The sequence below is a fragment of the Rosa rugosa genome, chromosome 2 (assembly GCF_958449725.1).
Source record: "Rosa rugosa chromosome 2, drRosRugo1.1, whole genome shotgun sequence".
Taxonomy (NCBI): domain Eukaryota; kingdom Viridiplantae; phylum Streptophyta; class Magnoliopsida; order Rosales; family Rosaceae; genus Rosa; species Rosa rugosa.
In genome coordinates this window covers 38,440,911-38,467,736 of record NC_084821.1, presented here as the reverse complement: position 1 = coordinate 38,467,736, position 26,826 = coordinate 38,440,911, and the positions used below count along the sequence as shown (strand labels likewise).

At 41.6% G+C, this 26,826-nt stretch overlaps 2 protein-coding genes across 17 annotated transcripts in view; both read right to left on the bottom strand.

The window, feature by feature from the left end:
- Positions 1-26,826, bottom strand: part of LOC133733223 (putative disease resistance RPP13-like protein 1) — a 59,152-nt gene that overhangs the window by 17,930 nt on the left and 14,396 nt on the right. The window lies entirely within an intron of this gene.
- On the bottom strand, positions 1,829-9,192 carry LOC133733227 (putative disease resistance RPP13-like protein 1). 7 transcript variants are annotated; one of them, XM_062160874.1, is made up of 10 exons: positions 8,768-9,192; positions 7,764-7,873; positions 4,409-7,654; positions 4,207-4,288; positions 3,977-4,104; positions 3,643-3,768; positions 3,397-3,547; positions 2,850-2,925; positions 2,655-2,747; positions 1,829-2,180 (listed from the first exon to the last, which is right to left on the bottom strand). In XM_062160874.1, the coding sequence occupies exon 3, from the start codon at positions 7,355-7,357 to the stop codon at positions 4,418-4,420; it is 2,940 nt and encodes a 979-aa protein (XP_062016858.1). In that variant the 5' UTR covers positions 7,358-7,654; positions 7,764-7,873; positions 8,768-9,192; the 3' UTR covers positions 1,829-2,180; positions 2,655-2,747; positions 2,850-2,925; positions 3,397-3,547; positions 3,643-3,768; positions 3,977-4,104; positions 4,207-4,288; positions 4,409-4,417. The 7 variants fall into 7 exon arrangements, with proteins under 7 accessions (XP_062016858.1, XP_062016859.1, XP_062016855.1 ...); XM_062160875.1 differs by having other exon boundaries at positions 2,850-2,933; positions 7,764-9,192; XM_062160871.1 differs by having other exon boundaries at positions 7,764-9,192.

Genomic DNA, 26,826 nt, shown 5'->3' with positions numbered 1-26,826 from the left:
CCATAATCCACTTGTCAGAATAACCAACTGCAGATGAATTAGCCAAAGCAAACTCAATCTCATATTCTTCAAAATCTTCAAAAGCTGATGAACAACTCAAAGCAAAATCAAAGTCGTCATCTTCATCATCTCTTACAACATTCACTTCAGAACCCTTCTTGTCTCTGTTCTTCAACTTAGGACAATCTTTCTTCCAATGACCTTTGTTGCGACAAAAAGCACACTCATCTTTTGCAGGAAATTTACTTCTTGACTTGGAACGAGATTTACTTCTTTTTCCAGTAGGTTTTCTCTCATCAGATTTGCCCCTTACTACAAGTGCTTCACCTGACACATTCTGAAGTTGCTTCTCTTTCTTTCGGCACTCATTATTTATCAATGAATTACACACATCATCAAATTTCACATCATTCTTTCCATGCAACAAAGTTGTAATCAAATGCTCATACTCGTCAGGAAGAGAATTTAGCAAACACAAAGCTTTATCCTCATCACTAATTTGCACATCCAAATTAGCCAAATCTGCAAGTATCTTATTGAAATCACTGATGTGTTCAGAAATAGAAACACCCTGTCGATAATTAAATCGAAAAAGCCGCCTCTTCAGGTGAAATCTATTTTCAGCACTGTTGATCATATATTGGTCTTCTAATTTCTTCCACAACTCTTTTGCAGAAGTTTCTTTCATGACAAAGAATTTCTGATCTTTAGCAAGACACATTCTGATAGAACCACAAGCCCACTTGTTAATTCTCGCCCACTCCACATCATCTATATCTGCAGGTTTATCTTCCAGAGCTATATCCAATTCTTGTTGACACAAGACATCCATCATCTCACACTGCCACATGCCAAAATTGTTGGTGCCATTAAACTTTTCAACTTCAAATTTGGAATTACCAATTGATGGCCTGGAAGTCGACCAATGCGAAGAACCTGAAGACTCAGTCCCTTTCTTTTTCTCGTCAACCATGGTTTCCAATCAATGAATCAATTCCCAATTCCAGACCAAAGCTCTGATGCCAGTTTGTTGAGCGGAAGCGTAACAAACACAATATTGATATGGAACTAGATGAGCGACCAAAACAACGAAAAAAAAAGCAAACACAAGAATTTATAGTGGTTCACTCAATCAATGTGATTGAGCTACGTCTACTTTCGGAGCCGGCGAGAAATTCCACTATAATCAATTGGAGAGAATACAATTAGAGTTTGATGATAAACTCTCCACCCAAAATCCCAATACACCAATACCTAGTTAACTCCCTCTCTCTCTGCAATATTGGCGGCATATATGTGTATTTCCTAATTAATCTAGACATACATACATATATATATATATATTAACCTAGGGGTGCCTTGCCCACGTGATCACCATGGGCCATTCAAATTGGATTTTGTCCACCAATATAATAAAGCCAATATTCAATACTTTACTGATTGGTTGGAATTGTGAATGTAAAATAATTTGCTGACAACTAACCACTTTTGTAATTACATAAAAAACAAGTTTGGTTAGAATGTCCATCTTTTGAAAAAAAATGTAAATATACGAGGTTGGTATTTTTTCTACTCAAAACTTCCATTTTTTGAAGCTATACAAGTATGATTCAACGTTTCAAACACCATTTGCAATATGTAACGTTATCACTTTCGATTAACGTTTCTTAGCTTGATATTTCTTATCTGATATTTGTGATTATATTACGTTCAAAATCTGAGGAAAAAATATATATAAAAAAAACCCACGAAAATATAAATAAAAAAACCCGCAGCATCACGCGGGGTTGAAGTACGTAGTCTAATCTATAATGGAATGTATGCAAACACAAAGCCACAAGTCTGAAAAAGGCATGAAAGATCAAATATTTTGAGTTGTTTGTGTTTATGAAACTTGAAATTTTGTAAGTTTTATGCCAAAGTGTAGCAAGACAAACTTCTAATGCAAGAATTGAAGATTATAAAATGAGATTGTCTAGTAATCTACTCTATTGTCTCATATTATAAAATTACAGTGAAATGCAAAAAGAAAAAGAAAAAAAGTTGAAGATTTGAACATTGTTTCACAAATTCATTACTGCCTCAGTTCTTCTCTTCTACAAGCATATTGCAGCACAATAAGATATCCATTCCACTTGCAGCAAGCAGCAATCAATTAGCAAGCACAAAAGTTTGCTTCCCTACAAAATTTCAAAACCAATACCATAATCGCATAAGTTCAGTAGTTCACTATATTAGTTGTGACTTGTGTTCACAATTAATATCTAATAACATGATATGAAGTGATAACTCAATCAGTACGTCAAATAACAATGACTCAATCACACATTCACAATCATAACTCACTTTGAAGACTCTCAATAGTCTCGTTGTCTCATTAAGCATAACACAATTGTGATGACACAATCTGTGATAAAATGACAATTGCCAGATATAGTTTGATTATCAAATAAGAAACACAAAGTCATAAAGCCACATTGTTTATGCATTGTCTTTAGTCATCAGTCATTACCAAATATCTCAGTATCTATACTATAAAATTAAAATCACAAATTCACTGCATTTCAATGATTTCATTTGTTTCACATTCCTTTTTTCAGTTAACTACAACTTTGGTAAACCAAAAATAAAAAGTGACAGAATGTATTACTAACCCTGATGTGCAGCATCAGAATTTTTTTATTTTTTGGAAGCCTTAATTGCAGCCTTCAGTGCAGACTTGTCGCCTGATTTCTCTTTTGCATGTTCTGCCATTTCAGTTACAAAACACAGTCAGATACTTAGATACCATAGAGCCCACTCAAATAAGGAAAAATGAAAACAAAGCAGTAGGATACAATTAAACTTACCCATTTTCACTTCCTCATAGAATTCCATCTCCTCCATTCCGAATGGATCCCTCCATCATCCTTGGGATTCATTTTGCTGTGTCACTTTTTAGCATTATTTACACAACTCTAGCAATAATTACATGAATCTATAGACCGGAGGTTCTACAGACTTTCCAATGAGTAAAATCAACCGAAACTCTATAACAATGCGAGCCGGACTCCAATATCTTTTTAATATTTGGATTACTGAATAGTTTTAGACAAGAAAGAAACAGCAAAACAATTACACTTTCAAGTAAACCATAAGTTACAAACTCAATAATTTGGTCAGCCTTTATCAAATTTAGAAAGATAATGAAGCATGCATTTTTGCAAACAGATGGTGTGCATATATAGAGTTCATTGCTTAAAGCGTATCTCTAAAATAGATAAGGTGCTTCGATACCAGATATTTCCTTGAGTTTGGGAATTCAAAGATAAAAAAGCACGAACTTAGAAGTCAGATCATAAAGACACAGAGTTGAGTCCAAACTAGAACCAAGGCATACAAGTCAAAATAACATACATAAGAAAACTTCGGAATAGAGGATCTGCACAGACAATGCTTAGCTCCAAACTGATGAATAGAGGACTAGAGGACCAGGGAACCTAGAACTTTTCAGCAACTGATGATTGAGACGCTCCAAACTGGATAGTAACCGAATCAACCAGGGAACCTGTCAAAAATTGAAAATACAAGATAGCTAAGCGTCAGTGGAAAAAAAAAATGAGGGGGAAGACAAACAGAAACAAAACAATAAAAAAAAAATACCAAGAGGTGACAATAAAGTTGGTGTTGAAAGTACTAGAGCCACCTGCAATTACATTCTTTCAATCGCTGCTTCATCTATGAAAATGCTCTGATTTGGTCCACGATGAAGACATAATGTAGAGAATCCTGACATAAATTTGAATAAAAAGTTGTCAAAATTTGATACTAGTTTAAGAGTATTAGACTTTGAATACACATTTTGATACATAAGGGAATATTTTATTTTCAATTTTGTTTTTAACATTTAACAGTACATTAATGAAATAAGACACTTGAATCCCTGAAAATCCAAGAAACTTGACAAATGTGTAGCCATGGATGAATCGACCATTACCAGGAAACTTTCACACATCCTCTTTTGTGACCTTTTTTGTTTTGTAGGAAACAAAATCCTTTATACATTTGCAATCATTCCTCCACCCGCAGTCTCGTACTCGCTTGATAGCAGTACTAATTCAGAACCTAAAAATTGAAGGATATAAATTATGTTTAGCAGCATAAAAACCAGAACAGGTCTAGTAATCACTGATGCATAAGTTCAGAAGAAAAGGAAGTCGAAGTAACCTTGCGCAACATCGACAGGAAATTTCAATCCAATATCTCAGCAGTGGAATCATCTGATCAGGGAATTACAAAGCACCTGGAGCTGATATTGTATAGAAATGAACAAATGCATTGAGAAACAGAGGTAATTGGCTAACCATAGAGTTTATAAGAAGCAGTTGAGAAAGGAATTTACTAACTAAACAGAGAATTGGATAATTACCATTGCACGTCATATACGTTTGTTATTGATATAAATGCTCTTGATGTGTGCAATCTTGGGCCAATCTTCCCCCGTCTCTCTCTGGCAACGTTGTTCTAGTAAAGGACAATGATCAATGTCCAGATGAGAAAGAGAAGTGGGTAGCCCTTCATCTGGCAAGCACCGGAGTTCAGGGAAATCGCAAATTATCAACTGGTTAAGAGAGGTGAGTTGTTTAAACCCCTTGCCGTCCAGCTTCGAAATACTGTAGATGTCGAGTGATCCGAGAGTGGTGGGCAGCAGCCCCTCGTCTGGAAATGAATCTACAACTTGTTCACATCCCTCAAAGTCGACTCTCAAGATATAGAGAGAGGTGAGTGTTGGTAGAGCCCACTGCATACGGTTTCCAATGAGGAGTTTCTTGCAACGTGTGATGTCCAATTCTTCCAACTTAGACGGCAATCTCCCTTCGGGAAATGATTCCAATTCTGGACAATCAGATAGCCACAAGTGCCTGAGAGATGGGAGAAGGTTGTGCATGTGCTGTGGCAATGACATCAGTTTCGAACATTTATAGACTTCTATGGTCTCCAAGTTGGGCGCATCCAGCCCTCCATCGCAAAAACAAACAAGATTTGGGCATGACAATATCTCAAGTTTGACAAGGGAGAGGAGTCTAGCGGAATTAAGAGATTCTACATTAACATCCTCCAATTCGAGCCTTTCAAACTTTGGGAAGCAGGCTAACATGAATGCCCCGGTTACCTCGGGACAAGACCTCAGACTCAGCTCACAAAGATTAGGGAAAGGCTTGGAACCTATAGTCACCACTCCATTAAATCCTTCAATCTCAAACTCTTGGAGGGAGGGTAGCTGCTCAACTGATGGCAAGGACGAACAATTTCCGCACTCCAGAAGTTGAAGATGAACCAGATTAGATAAACTAGAATGATCTTCCAACCAACCTGGAAATCTTGTGCCCCCATAAGATCGAATCGTGAGTTCTTTTAGATTTGTATGAGGTTGGAGGTTCTCCAGCACATCTCTCTCTTTTTGTGTATCGTTTGTGTCACCAGACTTGCCTCCCCATTCCAAAACTAATTCAACCAGATGCTTCTTCTTTCTCATAATGGCATCTGTGACATGCACAACATTGCGAAGCCCCGAGATACAAAGTGTTTCGCGCAACTGTTGAAGCTCTTTAATCTCCACAATGCTATCACCAGTATCTTTATCTAGGACAAACGTACCTCTTAATGTTTGGAGATGTTTCATTTTGCCCATCCTTGGTGGCATCTTTTCTATCTTTGTGCCTCTAATATCAAGACGACGCAAGTTGATTAATCTTCCCAAATCAGTTGGCAACTCAACTAGAGATTCACAACCCAACAACAATAACGTTTGTAAATTATATAAAGTACACATTTCATCAGGTAACTTTTTAATCGATGTGCTAGACAAGTCCAAGTGCCTTAGATACTTCAACTTGCTAACTGAACTAGGCAGCTCACCAATATTGTACCTTGATAAAGTGAGCACTCTTAAACACTGAAGCTTCAGGAATATATCAAAATCTAAGTTGGGACGTATGTAGTTACATCTTGATACTAGAAAGGTTCGCAAATACTTGGCTACATACAAACTGTCCCATTGATCAATTACGGCAGATGCATTCATACACGAAAAGTGGCGACTCTTGCTGACATTTTCCAGTACTGAGTCATTGTTCTCCAACCTAACACAGAACTCTCCAGAGACAAAGTTTGCTAAGTCATGGATAAGGTCATGAATTGTAAAAATTGTCCTACCATATACATGTTGAAAAAATGACCTTGACACTAGCTCATCAAAGTACTTATCTCCGACTTCTTCAATTGTAGTCTTCGATTTCAGTGGTAAGAGATCTTCAGCCATCCACAACAAAACCACATCCGGTTTCTCAAACAGATAATCTTGAGGAAATATGGAACAGTAAGCAAAACAACGCTTCAGATGTGGAGGTAGATAATGGTAGCTCAACCATAGAGCAGGCAAAATGTCATTCTCTTCATCTCGCAACTCCCATATGTCATTGTTCAATATTTCTTTCCATTTCTCAATATTTGGTTCAGAACGTAAAAGATCCCCAAGTGATTTTGCAGCTAAAGGGAGTCCTTTACATTTTTGAACAATCTGTTTTCCAATCATTTCATGTGATGGATCTGCAGTAACACCTCCATTCTTGCAGGCATGTTTTTCAAACAACAACCAGCAGTTTTCCTCAGACAGTTGCATTAGATGTTGACTTTGAAGGGTACCTATCCTGCATGCGACACCTTCATCACGTGTTGTGACAATGATCTTACTTCCATGAGCTCCACTCTCAAAGGGTCGGCTCAAGAGATCCCACTCCATAATATTCACAGTCCAAACATCATCAAGAACAAAGAGAAATTTCTTCCCTATCAAAGTCGTTTTTAACTTAACTTGAAGCATGTCTAGATCTGTGATGTTACAAGTTTGTGAAGCGACCGCCCCATAAATTGTCCGTGTTATTTTGGTAACATCAAATCCTTCCGAAACACAAAACCATGACTGATGGTCAAAATGTTGCTTGACTCTGTCATCATTGTATACGAGCTGAGCAAGAGTGGTCTTTCCAAGCCCACCCATGCCTACAATTGGAAGCACATTTGTCTTATTTCCAGTCATACCATCCGCTAACAATAACTTGATGATGGCCTCCTTTTCTTCATCCCTTCCATATACACTAGACTCTACTACCAAAGAAGTTGTGGGCAGTCTTCCTTGTGGCCTATCCTTAACACCTTCTTTCAAATCAAGCACATCTTTTTCGTTGACAATAAGTTCTAATCTGTCAAGAATCTCCTGTACCCTGGGTTCCAGACTTTTGTCAAGTTCACGAATGGAAATAGAACTAAACTTGAGTACCTGATATGTGTTGCTGCTTCCAGAATCTTGTTGTTCCATCTTGCAACGCAGAGCTTCAGTCTTGATTTCATCCAACAGGTCATCGGCATGATAGAGAACATCTTTAAGCTCATTAAGCCATTCCCTGACTCAAGAGTTTCTGAGTTGCTTCTCCTCTGCATCATCGAGCAACTTATTAACTGACAACAACTTCATCTTCAACTTGTGGATCAGCCCAATGGTGGTCTTCTTTCCTCGGATGAAGTCAACAACCGGACGGGAAGCCATCCTATCAAACAGAACAGCAAGAGCAGAAGAGAGAAAAGCTCCACCCACAACTTCCAGAGCCATGACTTCCTGATTAGACAGAAAAGGAAAATGATTCTACAATTCGAAATGATTCTCAAAATATAAGAGATCAAAACAAGCTTCAACACTTATTTTGAACTAGATCTGTTAGTAGTACCTATCAAAACAAGCCTCAGATCTGATCGCCTTTGCAAGCTTCCTGTGATCTATGTCGCTCCGTTTACTCCAAAGTTCCTACTTCTCCTTTGTAAATGGAATGTGAGTTGACTTAACAAGAGCAAAAACGAGGATGAGGTTGTTTCACTTTTGAGAAAAGCAAAGGAAATTTACAGAATGCGTAGTGGTTAAAGACCTCACTAGGGAAAAATGTGAAAGCAGCCAATTGAGCACACATAGTAGCAACGCGATTTCTCCAATCTGATGCGTAAATAAGTATATTTGTCATGCTCATCAAATATTTAATCCCTATAATAGGTGGCATCGGTGTACTGAGTTCCTAATTAGACCGTCGTCATGGGTTTTATACATTTTCTCTCTGGACTTTCTATAAGGCTGATAACACATATACCTCAGATTCTATTTAGTGAAGAAGACAAAAGGAAACAACCCTTACATTAGTTGTTGAGACTTTATAAGTTTGTATGCATTATTTGTTTCAACTGTATTATCAACAAGCAACAAAGCATATACAATCTCAGCAAAACGAACAGTTAGTATAAACTTTAATATCCATGGTTATGCCGGCCAATCAGCAGAGTCAAGGATTTGCTTCTTAATTAACACATTTGTGTAACCCAGATCTAAACAGTTGATTTTAAGAATGAGGAAGATATAGCAAACTGTGATTCGGTAACTGCATTATGTACTCGAGGTTATAGAGACTGTCCTATGAGTCTAATCAACTCATATTTTGAGCATAAACAGATACAAACACATGATGGGCGTAATTTCAACTAGTAAACCATATTTTCAAGAATGAGGAAGATATAAAGAACTGTAATTTGCTAATTTCCCGCAAATACTTTGGAATACTAAACCATATTTTGAGCAATAAACAGATACAAACTCAATGCTTTGGTCATCACTCGTGAGATTCAGAAAGTTAATGAAGCAAGCATTTCCACAAACACCAGGTGTGCACCAAATAAGGTAATGCGATACCTGATACCTCAATCGGGTTGCAGACCCAACATCTCCAACCTCAACCGGATCGGAGCCCCAACTACAGATGAAGCAGCCCGATTCACAACTACTAAAGCTGGCTTAGTTTCTTGAGGGAGGCATTCGAACTAAGCTTGCCCACAAATTATAGATGGAGACAGAAAGAACATACCTTGATCGGTAAACAAGGGAAACAGAGAGTTGTGGTGGAGAAAGAATGGGCGGGAACGCTGTCACGTCGAGTATAAAGACCCATTTTCATGACATGGGGAAATTAACCGTTTAAATCTAGGTAAATTTGGAAATGCATCCAATTATCGACTGCACATCGGAGGGATTGAGCTGGTCTATCGTAGGGGGCAACAGTACCATTTCCATTTTCATTCGCTTTGAGCTGGTCTAAAAATAAATAATCTCTTTACACGTTCGAGCATCTCTGGTGGAGACGTGGAGGGCCAAAGGCAAGAATACTCATGAAAGTTGAAAATACGTACAATTAACAAAAATATTATAAAAAAAAACAAAGGGAGTACGGTTTCCAACCCGTAAGGGCACATATGGAGAAATTATTAGGGGCCGTGATCACTTACCCAATTTTAGCATAAAAATTGTCAACTTACTCCACTAAGAGTTTTTTACTCCCATTTACCCAATCTAACATCTATTGACAGTATTGCCCTCATTAACTACTCCCCTCAGACTCTCTCTCTCTCACGACTCCCCTCAGACTCTCTCTCTCTGCCATGGCAGCTGCGGAACCAGAGTACGAAGCCCACCTCTCCTTCCTCCCCTTCCTGCCAGATCTCCCCCTCCTGTCTCTCTTTCTATCCCTCTGAAACGATTTGATCTACTCCCACCGCCGCTTGTCGCCGTCTGTTTGGCTCCAGTTTTTCTTGAGCTGGTCAACAGTCTCTTTTCTGCGCGGGCGTGCCAGCACTGTTCGGGTGCGGTCGTCGGGGGTGTCCCTTGACCTGACTTCTATCAAGCGATTGTAGACGAGGAGAGCACCAACCTCGTCGCGGGATTCTTTGTGCCTTGTGGTAAGGACTTTGCTGTAGTTTCTTCTTGTTCACACAATCGATACTCAATATTGTAGATTGAGCAGAGCGACATCACCGAGAAGTGTTGAGATCTTGCTAAAGCGTGACTTTAGCTTGGCTGGGTTGCTAGGGCGTTACCCTTGCTTGGCTGGTTCTGTAACCGTTGTGGTCGCGGCACTACCGTCGGCTCCCGAGGAGACTAGGACCGAAGCACGTTGACAGAGGGTTTGGTGGCACTGAAAGTCGGCTTCCGAGAAGACTAGGACTAGGAGTGTGATCACCGATAAGAGAAAGAGAAGGAGAGGAGTTGCTCTTAGAGAGGTTTGCTCTAGAGAGAACTTAGATCATCTTAGAGATGTTTTGATGTATGAATGAGTGAATTGTTCTATGTTGTAGCCTCTATTTATAGGCTTCCAAGCAACACTATTTGGCATTTAAACAAATCATAATGGAGCACTTAATGGGATCATGATGGAGCACTTATGAGTTTATGGAGCACTTATGAGTTTATGGAATTGTTAGGTTCAAGCACTTAAACACTAATGGAATGTTAGGTTTAAGCACTTACTGCACCAATTTTGCTGCAGCTATATCTCCACCAAACATTCAGATTTTGACCATGACTTCTTCATACGAAATGTTCCACTATAAGTGTAGATTATTGTGGTAAAATTTCAGAATTTATTTCCATGTGGTTGGGCCGGAAATGCTGCTGGACCTCTTACAGGTCCAGTTTCCAAGTTTTGCTTCTGCAGAAAATTGGACTGTTTGTTTGAAGGTTTTCCACTCCGAACAGGCTTTGGCACTCTTCATAAGAAATGATTCTTGGGCTGTCTAGAATGGATCTGCATAGTTTCAGCTCATTTCGAGTTCATTTGGTCAGTCTGCCACCCCTCCTTCCTTGTTTAGCTCGGTTTCTCCTAGCCGAAGTAGGAAAATGTGCTAAAGTTGACTTTTCATGCTTCCATAGTAGGCTTTATTTAGCCTCTAAATATATATTTCGAACTTGTCGACAATATATAGCTTGAGCCACTGACATTGGCTCAATTTCTCCAAGACGTGCCTTGTCAGGCCAAAATGCTCATTTTGGGTCCAAACATTGCCCCCCAGACCTCGAAGTCAAAGGTCTCTGTCTTGACTGAAGAGGTCTTGAATCAGCACTGCTCTTATAATGTTGTTGCTCCAAAAGCCACTTTTATTGGCTTGACTGAAATTACTTGACTGATTCCATATTAGGCATATTAAATGCCTCTTGTATATGTGCCCAGGCCAAAACTAATGCCCTCTAAGTATATCAGAAAGTTCAAGCCACTGTTTAGGCAAGAACACAACTTTTGCATCCTCCGCGACACACAAATTTGAAACTTATTTTGTATTTTTCTTTTTCTATTTTTTTTTTTTTTTTTTTTTGATAAAAATGCTGTTATAGACACACAACGTTTTTTGTAGATCACCCTGATAAATTTTTTTTTTTTTTTTTTTTTTTTTTTTTTTTTTTGTAGGCTAAATGGGCTTAGTATTGTATAGTGTTGCCCCCCTAGTGTTGCTAGGCATAGTGAAGAAATGATTATGGGCCTCAAAAACAGGCCTTCATGAATGGGCTTTACGAGTGTTCCACTAGAATTGTCCCCCATGTCTTATGCGAATAAACTGTCTACGACTCCTCCGAGTCCCAGACATTAGGAAAGTATTTCTTCAAGTATCTCCCATTGATAGGGTTATGATGGACATCTCCATCCAGGTCCTTGAGATGAAAAGCTCCTTTCTCTAAGATTTTATAGATGATGTACGGGCCTTCCCATCTTGGAGTCCATTTGCCGCGACCATCCAATTTTTCGCCAAGCGGGAGAACTGCTTTCCAAACCAACTCTCCTTCGCTGTAACTCCTTCCCCGCGTCCGCTTGTCATAGGCGCGAGCGACTCGTTGCTTTTCCATGACCAAATTATCTAAAGCCTCCAAGCGCTTGTCGCTAAGGTCTTCATGTTCCTGCCACATAGCCTGAACGTAGTCTTCTCCAATGAGATGATGTTGCTCTTGAACTCGTAATGATTGGACGTTGACTTCCAACGGCAGAACCGCATCATGGCCAAACATCAAAGCATAAGGTGTTGTCGCGGTGGGATTCCGCTTAGAGGTGCGGTAGGCCCAAAGAGTTTCATAAAGTGTCTCATGCCACTGTCGTGGATTAACTTCCAACATTTTCTTCAGCAAATTGATAATGATCTTGTTGCTGGCCTCTGCTTGACCGTTAGACTGAGCATAATATGGACTGGAATGGATGAACTGTATTCCCCATTCTCTTGCCAGTTTATCAACTTCACCACCCATGAAAGCTGCCCCCCGGTCCGAAACAAAAACTTCTGGGATCCCAAATCTGCAGATGATGTTTCTGAATAGGAATTGTCGCAACGTGCCACCAGATGCTTCCTTCAAAGGTTCTGCTTCAACCCACTTTGTAAAGAAATCAGTCGCGACGATGATGAACTTGTGTTGAAGTGATGAATGTGGGTGAATCATCCCAATTAAATCCAACGCCCATCCTCTTGCGGGCCAAGGCTGTATAATGGGCTGCATTGGAATATTAGGAACATGCTGGACCGGCCCATGAGCTTGGCAGTCCAAACAACCTTTAGCGAACGCGATACAATCCTTCAAGATACTGGGCCAAAAATATCCATGTCGTCTGAGCAACCATTGCATCTTTGGACCTGCTTGGTGGGCGCCACAAATGCCAGAATGAACTTCGAGCATGAGTTGTTTCGCTTCGTGGCCATAAACACATCTGAAATCCACGCTATCTTCTCCTCATCTGCGAAGTTCATCACCTCTGAGGAAGTAGTTGAGGGCAAGATAGCGAATCCTTCTATCCGTGGCCTGATCAGGATGCTTGAGATAATTGATCAAAGGGATGCGCCAATCCACGTCAATGGATTCCAAGGTCGCGACTGAGGTATGATCTGGAGGATCTCTTCTCGCCATCCAAGAAGGAAGCGTGCGACGCTCGACTTTAAGGATTCTCTCCCGCACGCCATATCTCAATGTTACCCCTGTTGCCAGCTGGGCCAACTCGTTCGCTGCAAAATTTCGCTCGCGAGGAATGTGCTCAAGATGTATGTTATCAAACTGGTCCAACAGGTCTAATGCCCTGTTCCAATAAGGAACCAACGTGAAGCTATTGCATCTGAACTCGTTACACAACTGATTGATAACCAAGAGAGAATTGCCAAGTATTTGTACATCTCCGATTCCCATTTCCAGTAGTACTTCTAGGCCTATAATGAGGGCCTCATACTCTGCTTGGTTATTGGTACACTGGAATTCCAACTGGAAAGAGTAGGAAAATCGATCGCCGGCCGGGTTTTCCAAGACAACCCCTGCTCCTGCTAGCGTATCTGTTCTTGACCGGTCAAAATATAACACCCAGGGCTGGAGTGAGACTGTGTCTTGATGCAGTACAGCGTACTCTGGTACGCACGCCAAATCTGGGCGATCTAAAGTTGTGGCAGCGACCTCTAAATCTCTAACCGCGGGGACATCCAGCATAGGGTGATGTGCCAGAAAGTCCGCGATGGCTTGCCCCTTTACTGCTTTCTGTGGGACATACTGTAGTGACAATTCTGATAAGGCGAGCACCCACTTGCCAATACGGCCTCTCAAGATAGGTCGCGATAGCATATATTTGACTAGATCGGTTTGAGCAATGATGCAAGTAGTAAAGGACAACATGTAATGCCGCAACTTGCATGCTGAGAAGTATAATGTAAGACACAGCTTTTCCATTGGAGTGTACCTTGTTTCGCAATCTGTGAGTGTCCTACTGAGGTAAAAGATGGCATGTTCAACACCATTTGCATCATCCTGAGCGAGGAGGCTGCCAATAGAAGCCTCAGCTGCTGAAACATACAACTTTAATGGAAATCCCGCTCTAGGAGGAACAAGCACTAGCGGGCTCACCAGATAGGCCTTGATTTTGTCGAAAGCCTCTTGATGTTTAGGTTCCCACACAAACTCATTCTGTCCTTGCAACTTCAATAGTGGTGAAAACGGATGGATTTTGCCTGAAGAGTTAGAAATGAATCGTCGCAAAAAGTTGATCCTACCCAGTAGTCGCTGTAACTCTTTCTTCGTTCGCGGGGGAGATGCATTGATGACCGCGTTTGCTTTATCCTCAGGGACCTCAATGCCTCTTTGATGGACAATGAATCCCAGGAAATCTCCTGCCTGAACTCCAAAAACGCACTTGGCGGGATTCATCTTGAGCTTGTGTAGCTGCATGCGCTTGAAAACTTTTCTGAGATCTGTGAAGTGATCTCCGCTTTTCTTAGACTTCACGACAACGTCATCAATGTAAACCTCTAAGATCTTCCCAAGTATGTCGTGGAAGATCAGGTTCATGGCTCTCTGATATGTTGCTCCCGCATTCTTCAGTCCAAAAGGCATGACCACATATTCAAAAACCCCTGTAAACCCAGGGCAGCGGAATGCGGTCTTGTGTCTATCTTCTTCCGTGACCAGAATCTGGTGATATCCCACTGTACCATCCATGAAAGACAACAGTTCATGCCCTGCAACTGCATCTACCAACATGTCCGCAACAGGCATGGGGTAGACGTCTTTAGGTGTAGCCAAATTAAGGTCTCTGTAATCTACGCAGATCCTCATCTTGCCATTCTTCTTGCGAACAGGCACTATATTGGACAGCCACTTATTGTACTTAGCTACCCTGATAATGCCCGACTTGTACATCTTTTCGACTTCCTCTTTGACCAGAACTTGGGTCTCCGAGTTCATTCTTCGCGGCCCTTGCTTCACAGGCCTCTTATCAGGCAGCGTTGGTAGTTGGTGGCATACCAAGTCTGGTGATAGGCCTGGCATGTCCTCGTATTTTTCCGCGAAGCAGTCCTTGAATTCCAGCAACAATTCGACGAGCCTCTGTTTTTCGGTAGGCTCTAAGTAAGTGCTGATAGCCACTTCTATAGGCTCATCAGTTGTTCCCAGATTGACCTTTTCAGTAGGGTCCCTAACCTTCGGAGGTGTGTCATCCAATGCCGCTGGAGCAAGCTGAATCTCTTCTTCCTCCTCTTCTTGGTCCGTGAACTCTTCATTAACAATTTCTAAAGTCGCGACTCGATCATAGGCCTCTTTTTCCAACAAGTATGAGGATAGCCTCTCATATAAGGAATGGACGGCCTCCACCTCTTCCTCCATGAGTTCGTGATCCATTAATTAGCACTTGGAGATGGCACCGCATATCCAGGCCTTTCGAGGTCGTTTTTTGCGACCGCGAGCCCCCATTGTGCCAATTCAGAGGTCGTCACCCCTGTGGGGCGGCCCTTATCATCAATACCAACGACTTGTAAAGGAGAGATTGGTTCTAGGTAATACCTTGCGTCCAAGTAGTTGGCGGATACCGAAAAAGGTCGCGGGTCTGCTTTAACAATTTCTGCCTTGTCCGCGACTCTGTCCCATATGATCAGCTCCTGATGAAGGGTGGATGGGACACAATAACTCCTGTGGATCCAGTCGCGGCCCATAATTGCGCTATATGCCGCATAGCAATCTGTAACAAAGAAAGCGTAAACCCCTTCTGCTTGACCCACCTTGACTCGTAGGAAAATCAAACCCAATGTTTTGGTCAAAGTCCCCGCGAAGTTCTTTAGCGTAAGGGACGTGGATTGGATCTTTTCTTTCTTGATCCCTAGCAGATGCATGGTTCTGGTAGTAATGACATTCACAGCCGCGCCGGTATCAATCATTATCTTGCTGACCTTAGTCCCATTAATTTCTGCTGTGATATACAAAGGTCGCATGTGTTGCACCATGGCCGGTGTGGGTCTTGTGAAGCTCATGAAGAAACCCTTGCTGTTAGCATCTTCAGTCTCAAGGAACACTGCTTCTTTCAACTGCGTTGTTGCGGCTGAAGTGATCTGCAACTGCTGTTCTCCAATCGCGTCAGCTTCTACGCATTCCTGTGCAGCAACTGGTAAGGCATACTTAGCAGGGAGCACATAAACCATATTGCAAGAGGTATCCACCATTTCTGTTTCGTCCATGTCATCATCAAGATTGAGCTTGGGTTCATCTGCTGGGATTTCGGTGTTGAACAGTTTAGCCATGAAAGCATCCCATGATTCCTCTGCGGGGATTACCGCCTTGGCTTGTTCGTGCTCCTGTACTATGGGAACCTGGTTCAGCGACTCTGAAATTTGTTTCGCCGCTGGCACTTCCTTTGGGAGAGCGACCAACAAACTTTGAACTTTCTTAGGCCTCCACTGCACAGTCGCGGACCGATTGTCTTTGCTCCCCAGCCTGTCAAATATTGAAGGCTCGCTATCTCTTCCTTCGAGAGATATTCTCCGCCAAACGCTAGGTTTGCGGGTTGGTGGTGATTCTCGCTTCGCGGGAGCTAGGGACTTCTCCTGACTTTCCTTCTGGCGAGCGCCGGTGTTTGAAGCTCGTTGCGACATCTTAGGAAGCCGCTGGAGAACCCGCGGGGCGATGAACCTTTTGGAGGTCAGTGCCTCCACCTGTCTCTGGTATTCTTCTGGAGATCTCAACAACTGCGATGGTTTAATCAACCCCTGATCCAGCGCTTCCAAGGTTCGCTTTGCTTCTCCAAACCTCCGCTGGAGTTTTCTCTTCCTTGAAGAGCTCATTTCCACTGCCTTGCCCTTCTTCTGGGTATACCATCTCCCTTCCTTGATAGTGGACGTCGGCACCGGAGGAATATACGGTCTGGTCATAACGTCTGACCGCTCGTTTGCTCTTTCTTCTTCCCTCCCAACCTTCAATTTTTTGAACAAATTAGAGTCCCTTGGAGAAGAAATTCCTGACCCAGCGTGCATTCTCGGACTACCTGGTTGGAAGCTTCTAGAATGTGCTGGTAACTTTATTGGTGGTAAAGTACCAAAGCGAACGGTATGTTCTTCCTCTTCGTGCAACGCCTGGATATCACATTCCTCCTTGCACCTTGAACATAGCACGACAGGTGGAGCCGGCTTTGATCTCCGCTTCACGGACTGCTCCATCACCTTTTCTAAGCCCCCAGTGGTACGATTTGGGCTCAGCCTCTGTTGATCCTTTATGTCCCAAACTACGTCAACCATGTTGATTCCAGTGTCTGGGAAAGGATCCAAATCTACCAGCGCCGCAGCTGTTGCTGGCGCTTCTACCTGTAAGCTACCATTATTCAACCAGATCTGAATCTGATCTTTCAACCTGACACAGTCGGCTGTGTTGTGATTCCACAAATTGTGGAGCTTACAGTATTTTTTCCCCCTTAATTGCTCCGGTTTGGGGAATGGTCCGAAGTCGGTCTTCACCATCTTCGCAGCGATCATCTCTTCTAAGATCTTATGAGCTTTATTCGCATCATAAGTGTAACTTGCGAATTCGGGTTTGGTGAAGACCACCGACTTGAGTTTCATTGGCTCTTTACACAGCTTCAGCTGCTTTAGCGTTGACGCCTTTTTCCCAGTGAGCTCAAGCGCTGCTACCTCGTCCTCTTCGGACTCTTCAGCTTCTGCCAGTCCGGATTCCTCACACCTATAGTAAGGATCAAAGGAACCTGAGTAGTGGTTCACTGCTGCCACAGTCCTCCGTTTCCCCGGAATGTATGTCCCTTTGGAGGAGTTCTTCACAGCGTCCATTTCTCTAAGCAAATGCTCAAAGCTTCCTACTTCTGTGATCAGTTCCCCCATAGAATTGAACATGCTTCCATGCTGCTTCTTGCGTTGGCGAGGCTCTAAGCCTTTGATTGCCAACTTTACCAGCTCTTTCTCCGGAAGAATCACGTTCAGCTTCCCTTTTTGGATCTGGAAACGCTGAAGGTATGCAACAGCGGATTCAGTTGGCTGCTGAGCCATCTGAGTAAGTGAAGCCAGATCTACCTCCGGCTCGATAGTCCCGAAAGTTTCTTTAAACAACTTTTCCATCGCGGGCCAACTCGCGACAGATCCTGGTTGCAGCTTAGTGAACCAGGTGAAGGCAGACCCTGACAAAGAAGTGGCGAAGACATTACACTTCAGGTTGTCATCGTTCTGGTACTGGCCACACTGTACTCGAAACCTGACCAAATGGGCCGCGGCACTTTCGACTTCCTCTCCCGAGAAAGTAGAGAACGTGATGTTCTTATATCCCCTAGGATAAGGTGATTGCATAATGTGCGGTGGGAAAGGCCCGTGATAGGCCTCCTCCAAGTTAGGCCTCTGGTTCGCGGCCCTAATCATCTCCTCTACCTCTTCTCGTCGCACATAACCTGGGCCAGGAGGAGGAGGTGCAGCCACCGTCTGATGGGCCGTTTGCACAGGAGGCACCGCGTCGCTAGTAGTTGCTGTTCCATCTTCCAGGCGAACGACCCGAGGAATACTGGGTTGTTGAAGAGTAATCGCTGGTGCGGACACATCCTTGGCCAAAGCTGTGATTTTGATTGGAGTGCCCGTCTGATCAATCCCATAGTAATTCCCTGGGAGCTCTTGGTAGACATTCTCTGCCCCATCGCTATCATACTGAGCAAAAACAACAGGATCAGCCAGGGTACCGTCACCGAACTTCAGAGTTTTGCTCTTTTGCCCAATCGATGGTGTTGCTTTGTCTTTGCCACCAATCAACAACGCTTTGTCCTTGGTTTTGGTAGACATTGCGGTGGCAGCTGCAGAGGGTGTGGCAATACTGCTGATAGCCTTCTCGCGGGCATTAGGCGGAATGTACTTACCGGATGCAGAGAGTTGGTCAAGGGAACCGAGGATGGCGTTGGGATCTCCCAATGCTTTATTCAGAACCTCCTTGGCATGTCCCAATTCGGCTTGCTGCATGGCAACTTGGGTCGCGAGATTGGACCCCTCTTTGCACACTGCCGCGATGTCAGCTGCAGTATCTTTGCTTTGTGTGTTAAAGGTGTTAACAGCACTCAGAAGCTCCTTATATTGCGTGAGATTCGTGTCAGCAATCTTATCTGCGTGAATCCTGGCTTCATTGGCAAGATTTTGTGCATGCTCCTCAGCCTTCTGGGCATTCTCGTTCATTCGTCGATCGTAATCGCGAAGCCGCTGCTCAGTCCTCGCAATTGACGTGGCCAGGTGCCTCCTATAGTTGTCGCTGTTGACCGTAAGGATGCGGAGTCGTTCATCGATGCTAGCATCCTCTGGGATGACGAGGGGGGTGAACTCATCGCTCTCAATTGTTTCGCTAACCGCAGCAACTACTGTGGTAACGGGGACATTGGCCACCTTGCTAGTAACAGAATTCTTGTCCTCAGTAGCGGGCGGCTGACTTCCTCCCTGCTCAGTTGACATGTCTGGTGATTGCAAGTTGAGAGAAAATCTTTGAGTTACTTGTTCTTCAGAAAGACCACGACAGTCTACACGAGAGTGCGGGCTGTAACTGGAGGTCTTGTGTTTCAGGCAGTTGACGTAAACCCTTTGGTAAGGGTTATCGTCTGACTTCCCAATGGTGAATATCTGGCCGTATGCTGTATCTGATGTCCCACTGGGCGTGCCAAAATGTTTGGCTCCAATTTTGTTGCAGCTGGTCAACAGTCTCTTTTCTGCGCGGGCGTGCCAGCACCGTCGGGTGCGGTCGTCGGGGGTGTCCCTTGACCTGACTTCTTTCAAACGACTGTGGACGAGGAGAGCACCAACCTCGTCGCGGGATTCTTTATGCCTCGTGGTGAGGACTTTTGCTAATCTTCTGCGTCACCAAATCGATACTCGACGTCGTAGATCGAGCAGAGCGAAAATCACCGGGAAGTGGGGAGAACTTGCTAAAGCGTGACTTTAGCTTCGCTGGGTTGCGAGGGCGTTACCCTTGCTTGGCTAGTTCCGTAACCGTTGTGGTCGCGGTACTACAATCGGCTCCTGAGGAGACTAGGACCGAAGTACGTTGACAGAGGGTTTGGTGGCACTGAAAGTCGGCTTCTGAGAAAACTAGGACTAGGAGTGTGATCACCTATAAGAGAAAGAGAAGGAAAGGAGTTGCTCTTAGAGAGGTTTGCTCTAGAGAGAACTTAGATCATCTTAGAGATGTTTTGATGTATGAATGAGTGAATTGTTCTATGTTGTAGCCTCTATTTATAGGCTTCCAAGCAACACTATTTGGCATTTAAACAAATCATAATGGAGCACTTAATGGGATCATGATGGAGCACTTATGAGTTTATGGAGCACTTATGAGTTTATGGAATTGTTAGGTTCAAGCACTTAAACACTAATGGAATGTTAGGTTTAAGCACTTACTGCACCAATTTTGCTGCAGCTATATCTCCACCAAGCATTCAGATTTTGACCATGACTTCTTCATACGAAATGTTCCACTATGAGTGTAGATTATTGTGGTAAAATTTCAGAATTTATTTCCATGTGGTTGGGCCGGAAATGCTGCTGGACCTCTTACAGGTCCAGTTTCCAAGTTTTGCTTCTGCAGAAAATTGGACTGTTTGTTTGAAGGTTTTCCACTCCGAACGGGCTTTGGCACTCTTCATAAGAAATGATTCTTGGGCTGTCTAGAATGGATCTGCAGAGTTTCAGCTCATTTCGAGTTCATTTGGTCAGTCTGCCACCCCTCCTTCCTTGTTTAGCTCGGTTTCTCCTAGCCGAAGTAGGAAAATGTGCTAAAGTTGACTTTTCATGCTTCCATAGTAGGCTTTATTTAGCCTCTAAATATATATTTCGAACTTGTCGACAATATATAGCTTGAGCCACTGACATTGGCTCAATTTCTCCAAGACGTGCCTTGTCAGGCCAAAATGCTCATTTTGGGTCCAAACACCGTCTTCCGACGATACTCACTGCCGGCGAAGGAGTAGCGCTCATCAATATCAGTTTGGTAGTCCGGCTCAGATCTGGTGACGATTGGGTTGCCGGCGGTCAGTTCAGGTAGGACGAGCTCGCTGAGCGAGGTAAGGAACTTGAACGAGGGTACCCATCGAGTGCATCGTAATCTATTTCCGGCATGAATTTCTGAGGTTCTTCAGGAGAAGAAGCTCATCGCAGCCGTGTGAAATTTGGAGCAGAAGAGGTCGATCAAGGAGTATGAGGTGGAGTTTCTGAGGTTGGCTACCGGAGCTGGGGAGTCGCCGAAGTGGAGCGATGAGGTTGACGATGAGGTAGAAGACTGGGGAATTTGGGTTTTCACGATCAATTTCCATTGTAAGTCTGTAGCTCAAGTCTGAAGATTTTTCTCAATGGAGGGACAAGTTGCTTGTCATATTCTGATTTGGTTCCAAACTAAATTAATTTTATTTATTTTTTGGCAAGATTCAGACTAAATTAATTTACCCGTTGATATAATGACAAAAAAAAATGTAAGTCTTTCGAAAGTCGTGCTTCAATTCCTTTATAGTTTACACCGCCCTTCATGCTTTAAAAACCAATTTACTAATGAAGATAGTGTAAACTTTTATTGGCTTTTATTGGGGTCTATTGGGGGGCAATGGTATGATTATTGAAGGCAATAATATGATTATTGGAGGGCAATAATATGATTATTAGGAGGTAATAATATGATTATTAGGAGGTAATAATATGAGTATTGGGGGACAATAATATGCATATAAATTGATCAATTGTGCCTGTAGTGTATTCATTTTGGTTTTGGGAGTTTATGCAATTCACTGGAGGGCAATAATATGATTATTGGGAGGCAATAATATGAGTATTGGGGGGCAATAATATGATTACTGGGGGGCAATAATATGGTTATTGGGTATTATTAGGGGGCAATAAATTCAGACGCCGGAATCTGGTCACCAGTCCGGTAGCCGGATTCAGGATTTCAGATTCCAGTGACCGGTCGCATGATTCCGGTCACCGGTCGCCGGATTCCAGTCACCGGTCGCCGGAGTCCGCCACAGAGTCAAGCAAGGTCTCTAATGACTTCTTTCTCAAAGTGACAAAGAAGGAGAGGGCAAAATTGTCCCAAAAATAAATAAAAATGAATTAAAAAATACTTAATTGGGTATTAGGGAAATAATCTCTTAAAGTGTTTGGGTAAGTGGGTAATCTCTTAGAGTGTTTGGGTAAGTGGGCAATTTTTAAGCTAAAATTGGGTAAATGATTATTTCCCCAAATTATTATGTAGTCTTGAACTATCACGTGCACCTGTGGTCCTAATCATTATATAATTGGTTCACATGGCAAGTACTTATTGATTGGTTCTCCTAGCATAATTTTTTTTTTCTTGCATTGAGGTCCCCTATAATATAGTGATTCCTTAGAACATCTTTAGCAATTCTAATAATTTTTTAGTCAAATTATAGTTAAAGTAATTAAAAGGTTAATTTGGCTGGCCACTTTTAAAATACGTCTGCATCAGTTATTTCTATTTTGGCTAGTTATGAATTTATATTATTTTTTTATCAGATTTATATTAATTTTAATGAAGATTAGATTATTTAAATGTAGTTATATATTACATAAAATAACTCAAAGTGAATGTTTTAAATTATAGAGAGCATCATCCCGCTCTCTATATTATGAGTGAGATAGCTAAAAATTATAATTGAGAGTCACTTAGGAATTTAGTGCAGCTGCTTAGGGGGGGTGTATTCATTTAAGAGTCTACAAGATTTTTTTGTATTTTGAAAGTTTATGGGTATTCAATTAAGATTTTAAACAATCCTTTAAAATCTTGATGTATTCAATTAAGATTTAAAATTATCCATTCAAATCTGCAGATATTCAAAAGTATATGGATTTTTAAGGATTTCATTAAATGCTGGATTTTGAAGGATTTTATAGTGCTTTTTATACATATCAAAACTCAAAAACAATCCAATCATTTCCCAAGAGATTTTGATGGATTCTTTCTCACTCAAAAAATGAAGAAGCTCTTCACCAAAAAAAAAAAAAGAAAAAAAAAAGAAGAAGAAGAAGAAGAAGAAGCAGCTCTCAATAGGTGACACTCATCTATTTTGTCTTAGACCTATCTTCCCACTATCCTCTTCTGCCTCTGCCTCTGCTCTCATCTAATAATTTTTATCACTCTAGCTAATTAAGCTGCTCAATTTCAATAGTATTGTAAAGATGATACATACACACATGTTTTTTTTAAAATCAAATTAACCAGAAGCCGGGAGTTGATATATATATATAATCATCTAAAGCCAGAATAGGCCGTTACATACACACATGTTTCTTTTGTAAATTAGATATTGTTTTAGGGAATCGATATTTGAGAGAAAATTGCTGTGTATTCTCATTGATAATAGGGGCCTCTTTATATAGAGGATTACAATGCATAGAATCTGAATTCTACAAGGAAAGATAATCATACAATGAATGGATATATCTAAGATATTCTCCGAGATTATCTCTAATTAAAACCCTATTACCACTAGGTCAAGTAACCTAGAGTTTGGGCCAGACACAATTTGGATTTACTTAAACACTCCCCCTTGTGTCGCCCAAACGCGGTGCTTCTCTGGTTGCCTCGTTAAAAAAACCTTGCCGAGTAACAAAAACTCAGTGGGACAAAAATAACCTCGGTCGAAGGGGAAAAAGAGCACAACACACCCTTCATGTTTCGAGATCAACATGTAGACATCTCCCCCTGATGACTACGATCATGGGAGTTCAGATAACTTCCGCAAGCCAGTGCTTGCAACATGTTTCTCAAACGTGGATTTGGGCAATGACTTAGTAAACAAGTCAGCCACATTGTCTGCAGATCGAACCTGGTTCATTTTGATCTTGATGAGCTTTTGTTGTTGCTGATTGTAGAAGAACTTAGGCGATATGTGCTTGGTGTTGTGGCCTTTGATGTAGCCTTACTTCATTTTCTCAATGCAAGCAGCATTATCCTCATAAATGCTAGTACGCTCATCTGTAGTGGATTCCAAACCACAATTACTTCGAACATTCGTAACTATGGATCTAAGCCATATACATTCACGAACTGCTTCATGAAGAGCAATAATCTCTGCATGGTTCGAAGAAGTAGGGACTAAGGTCTGTTTAGTAGACCTCCAAGATATCGCGGTCTTTCCAATGGTGTGATAGGAGCATAATTATGCGATAATAATGTTGTGAATTCTCATATTTTCTTTGTTAGTTTATCTTATTTTCTGGTTAATTTAGTTGTTTTTATGTTTATTAGGTTTTCCGAAGTAAGGAAAGAAATAAGAGCAAAAGGAAGGAGATATGTGCAATTGATGGAGAATTGTGGACTCTTGATGAATCAAGGAAGCTTAAGGCAACATGAAGGAAAAGATATCAGCAATTAATTCTCTTGGCTGCTCCTATTGGATAGAAGGATGTTAATGAATCCTAAATCAATCAGAACATTAACCAAGGGGCTTACCGTTGAAGCCAAGGAGTTAGAGTCCCAAAAGGAAAGAAGGAAAGAGTTACAAACTGAATAAAATCTCTCCTTGGACGTTCAAGAAACACACCATCTCACATACGAAGAAGCATAGACGCACAAGAGCTTGAGAAGAAGAAGAACTACAACCTTGCCAGAAACGATCGATCGCTGCACACCAGAGATCGATCGCTGATCCGTATTTTCCAATTTTATGATTTTTGTTGTCTTCTTTCTCCATGAACTCCTTTGTGTTTTTGATTCCCATTATGTGTAACTAAATTTCCAGTAGTTAGGGGGCAGTTGAAGCCCCTATACATGATCCATAACATGCTTTGACATTCAATTTGTTTTCCAATTAATATAGTTGAGGTTTTGTTTACCGATTTCTCATTGATGAATTCTATGTTTGTATGCTTTGGAGGCCTACTTAGTATGCATGCTAGGGTTCTAATACTTTGATTGTTTGATGCCTGGATCAATAGTTGGATTCCTCAAATTATCTAGAGAAGTAATTGGTAGTTTTAACTAGCAAGTAAACAAAACCCTAGGTTTAGCAAGGCTCTAAGTTATTTGCGATGCCTAGTGATTGCTCAAACTCTTTTCAAACTTAATGATCTCTGCATGTTCAATCTAATAAACGTACCTTTAGGTTGCATTGCTTGGGAATAGTCTAGGTGTAAAGCACTTCCTGCCTAGCGTACAAAGTAAGAAAGAGTAATAGGTTGTGTTCAAGCGTACCGAACCAATCTGAGCGTCTTCAACTAAGTTAATTGGTAGTAAATTGGACAAAGTGTGTTGTGTGTGATTGTTGGGGGTGGATACTTCCTTCCTAGCTAATTAAATTCATCACCTTGATATCAACCAACTTCAAATCTGTTTCAGTTTCGTTTTTCTTTCTGTTCCCTGTTTTTCTGTATTTTATTCCCATAGCAAATCAACTCCAAAATTCACCAAATTTTGTGTGCTGAACGCCTTGTGTGTCTAGTACGTCTCTGTAAATGTTCATATTTTTCTGGGTTGTTTTGGTTAGATTCTTAGTTTGTTTTTCGACTTCTGTTCAGTAGGAAATGCAGTCACTTTTTGTGACTTTTGTTGAAGCTTTTAGTTTAACTTAATCCTCTGCGGTAGACCCTTATTTCCCTATATTACAATCGACATATTTGCAGGAGAATAAGGAAAATCAATAACTTTAAATTTAGCTATCATGGTGAATACATAACCAGTTTGGGAACGACCTTTGTGCGGGTCAGAGAGATACCCAGCATCAGCAAAACCTTCCAAAACACTTATGTCGTTTTGGGATGGGGAGAGAGAACGCAGACCACTGTTGGTGGCGTTCTTGACATATGATGGGTCCGAATCCATCATCTCTTTGTAGGGATAGAACAAGCCCACATCAATCGTACCACTTAGGTATCGAAAGATATCTTTAACACCAGTCCAATGGCATCGTGTTGGCGCAGAGCTATATCTAGCTAACAAGTTCACGGCAAATGATCGAGATGTCCGGTCTTGTGCATTGTGCTAAGTACAATAATGCGCTTATTGCACTTAGATATGGCACTTCTGCCTCTAGCACATCTTCGTCGTCCTCTTTTGGACGGAATGGATCCTTATTTGGATCAAGACTATGGACGACCATTGGGGGTGCTTGAAGGCTTAACATTGTCAGTATTGAAACGCCTAAGCATCTTTTGGGTATAGGCTGATTGATGAATCAGGATACCATCTTCACGGTGCTCAAGTTTCAAACCGAGGCAAAACCGTGTTTTCCCAAGATCTTTCATCTCAAACTCGGATTTCAAGTGTTCAGCAGTTTCCCTTAACTCTTTAAGGGTGCCAATTATGTTTATGTCATCGACATAAACCGCTACTATTGCAAATCCGGAACTTGTTCTTTTTATGAACACACATGGGCATAGTTCGTTGTTAACATATCCCTTCCCAATCAAGTAGTCACTTAGACGGTTTGACTTGATGCATATACTCTCGCAAGCGTACGAATCGTGTCAAGTAAGGGAAGTATTTGGACCTTAGTTTATCGTACCTCGGGGATTAGGTGTTGGACCTAACCGAGGTAATTGGCGCTAGGACAACTTAAAAGCATATAATGAAAAATAAAAAGAAAATAAAGTAAAATAATATTCACAAGGCACCAAGCCTCGGCAATGCTCGGCTTAGCTCACACTAAGCCTAATCAAAGCCACTAACTTGTAGCCCAAATGAGTTATGCACAATGGAAGGTAGAATTTTGTTTGGAAATTTTGAATTGAGAATTAACTAATATTAAAAGCAAACTAAAATAAAAGCAAACAACTAATTATCGAGCAAGAAATTAAATTCGGATTTCAAATTAATGGAAACATGGGAGTGTCGGGTGATTCACACTAACTATCTTGTCAACATCGATGCCAATTTCACAAATGCATGCATTTCCTATATCTGTCGAGTCCCGTATCTAGTACCGGTTAAGGCTACTAAACCAATTATCCTTTTGGTGTATTGACTATGCCGGTTAAGGCCACAATCAACTCTCTAATTTGGGCATTACGCCGGTTAAGGCCACAATATCTAAAATTAGAGGCCTATAGTGCAAGATAATAGAGACCCAAGCAAGCTTAGCTACAATTAAGCTAGCTAATGGTTACCACACTTAAATCCTAGATGCCACAAGACTAATAAGTTGTCAATTTATCAATCTATTCATCACAATTGCCCAC

What these genes read in the sequence shown, in the direction of transcription:
- LOC133733227 (XM_062160875.1), bottom strand. Translation starts at nt 7,357, where the DNA reads ATGGAACAACAAGATTCTGGAAGCAGCAACACATATCAGGTACTCAAG.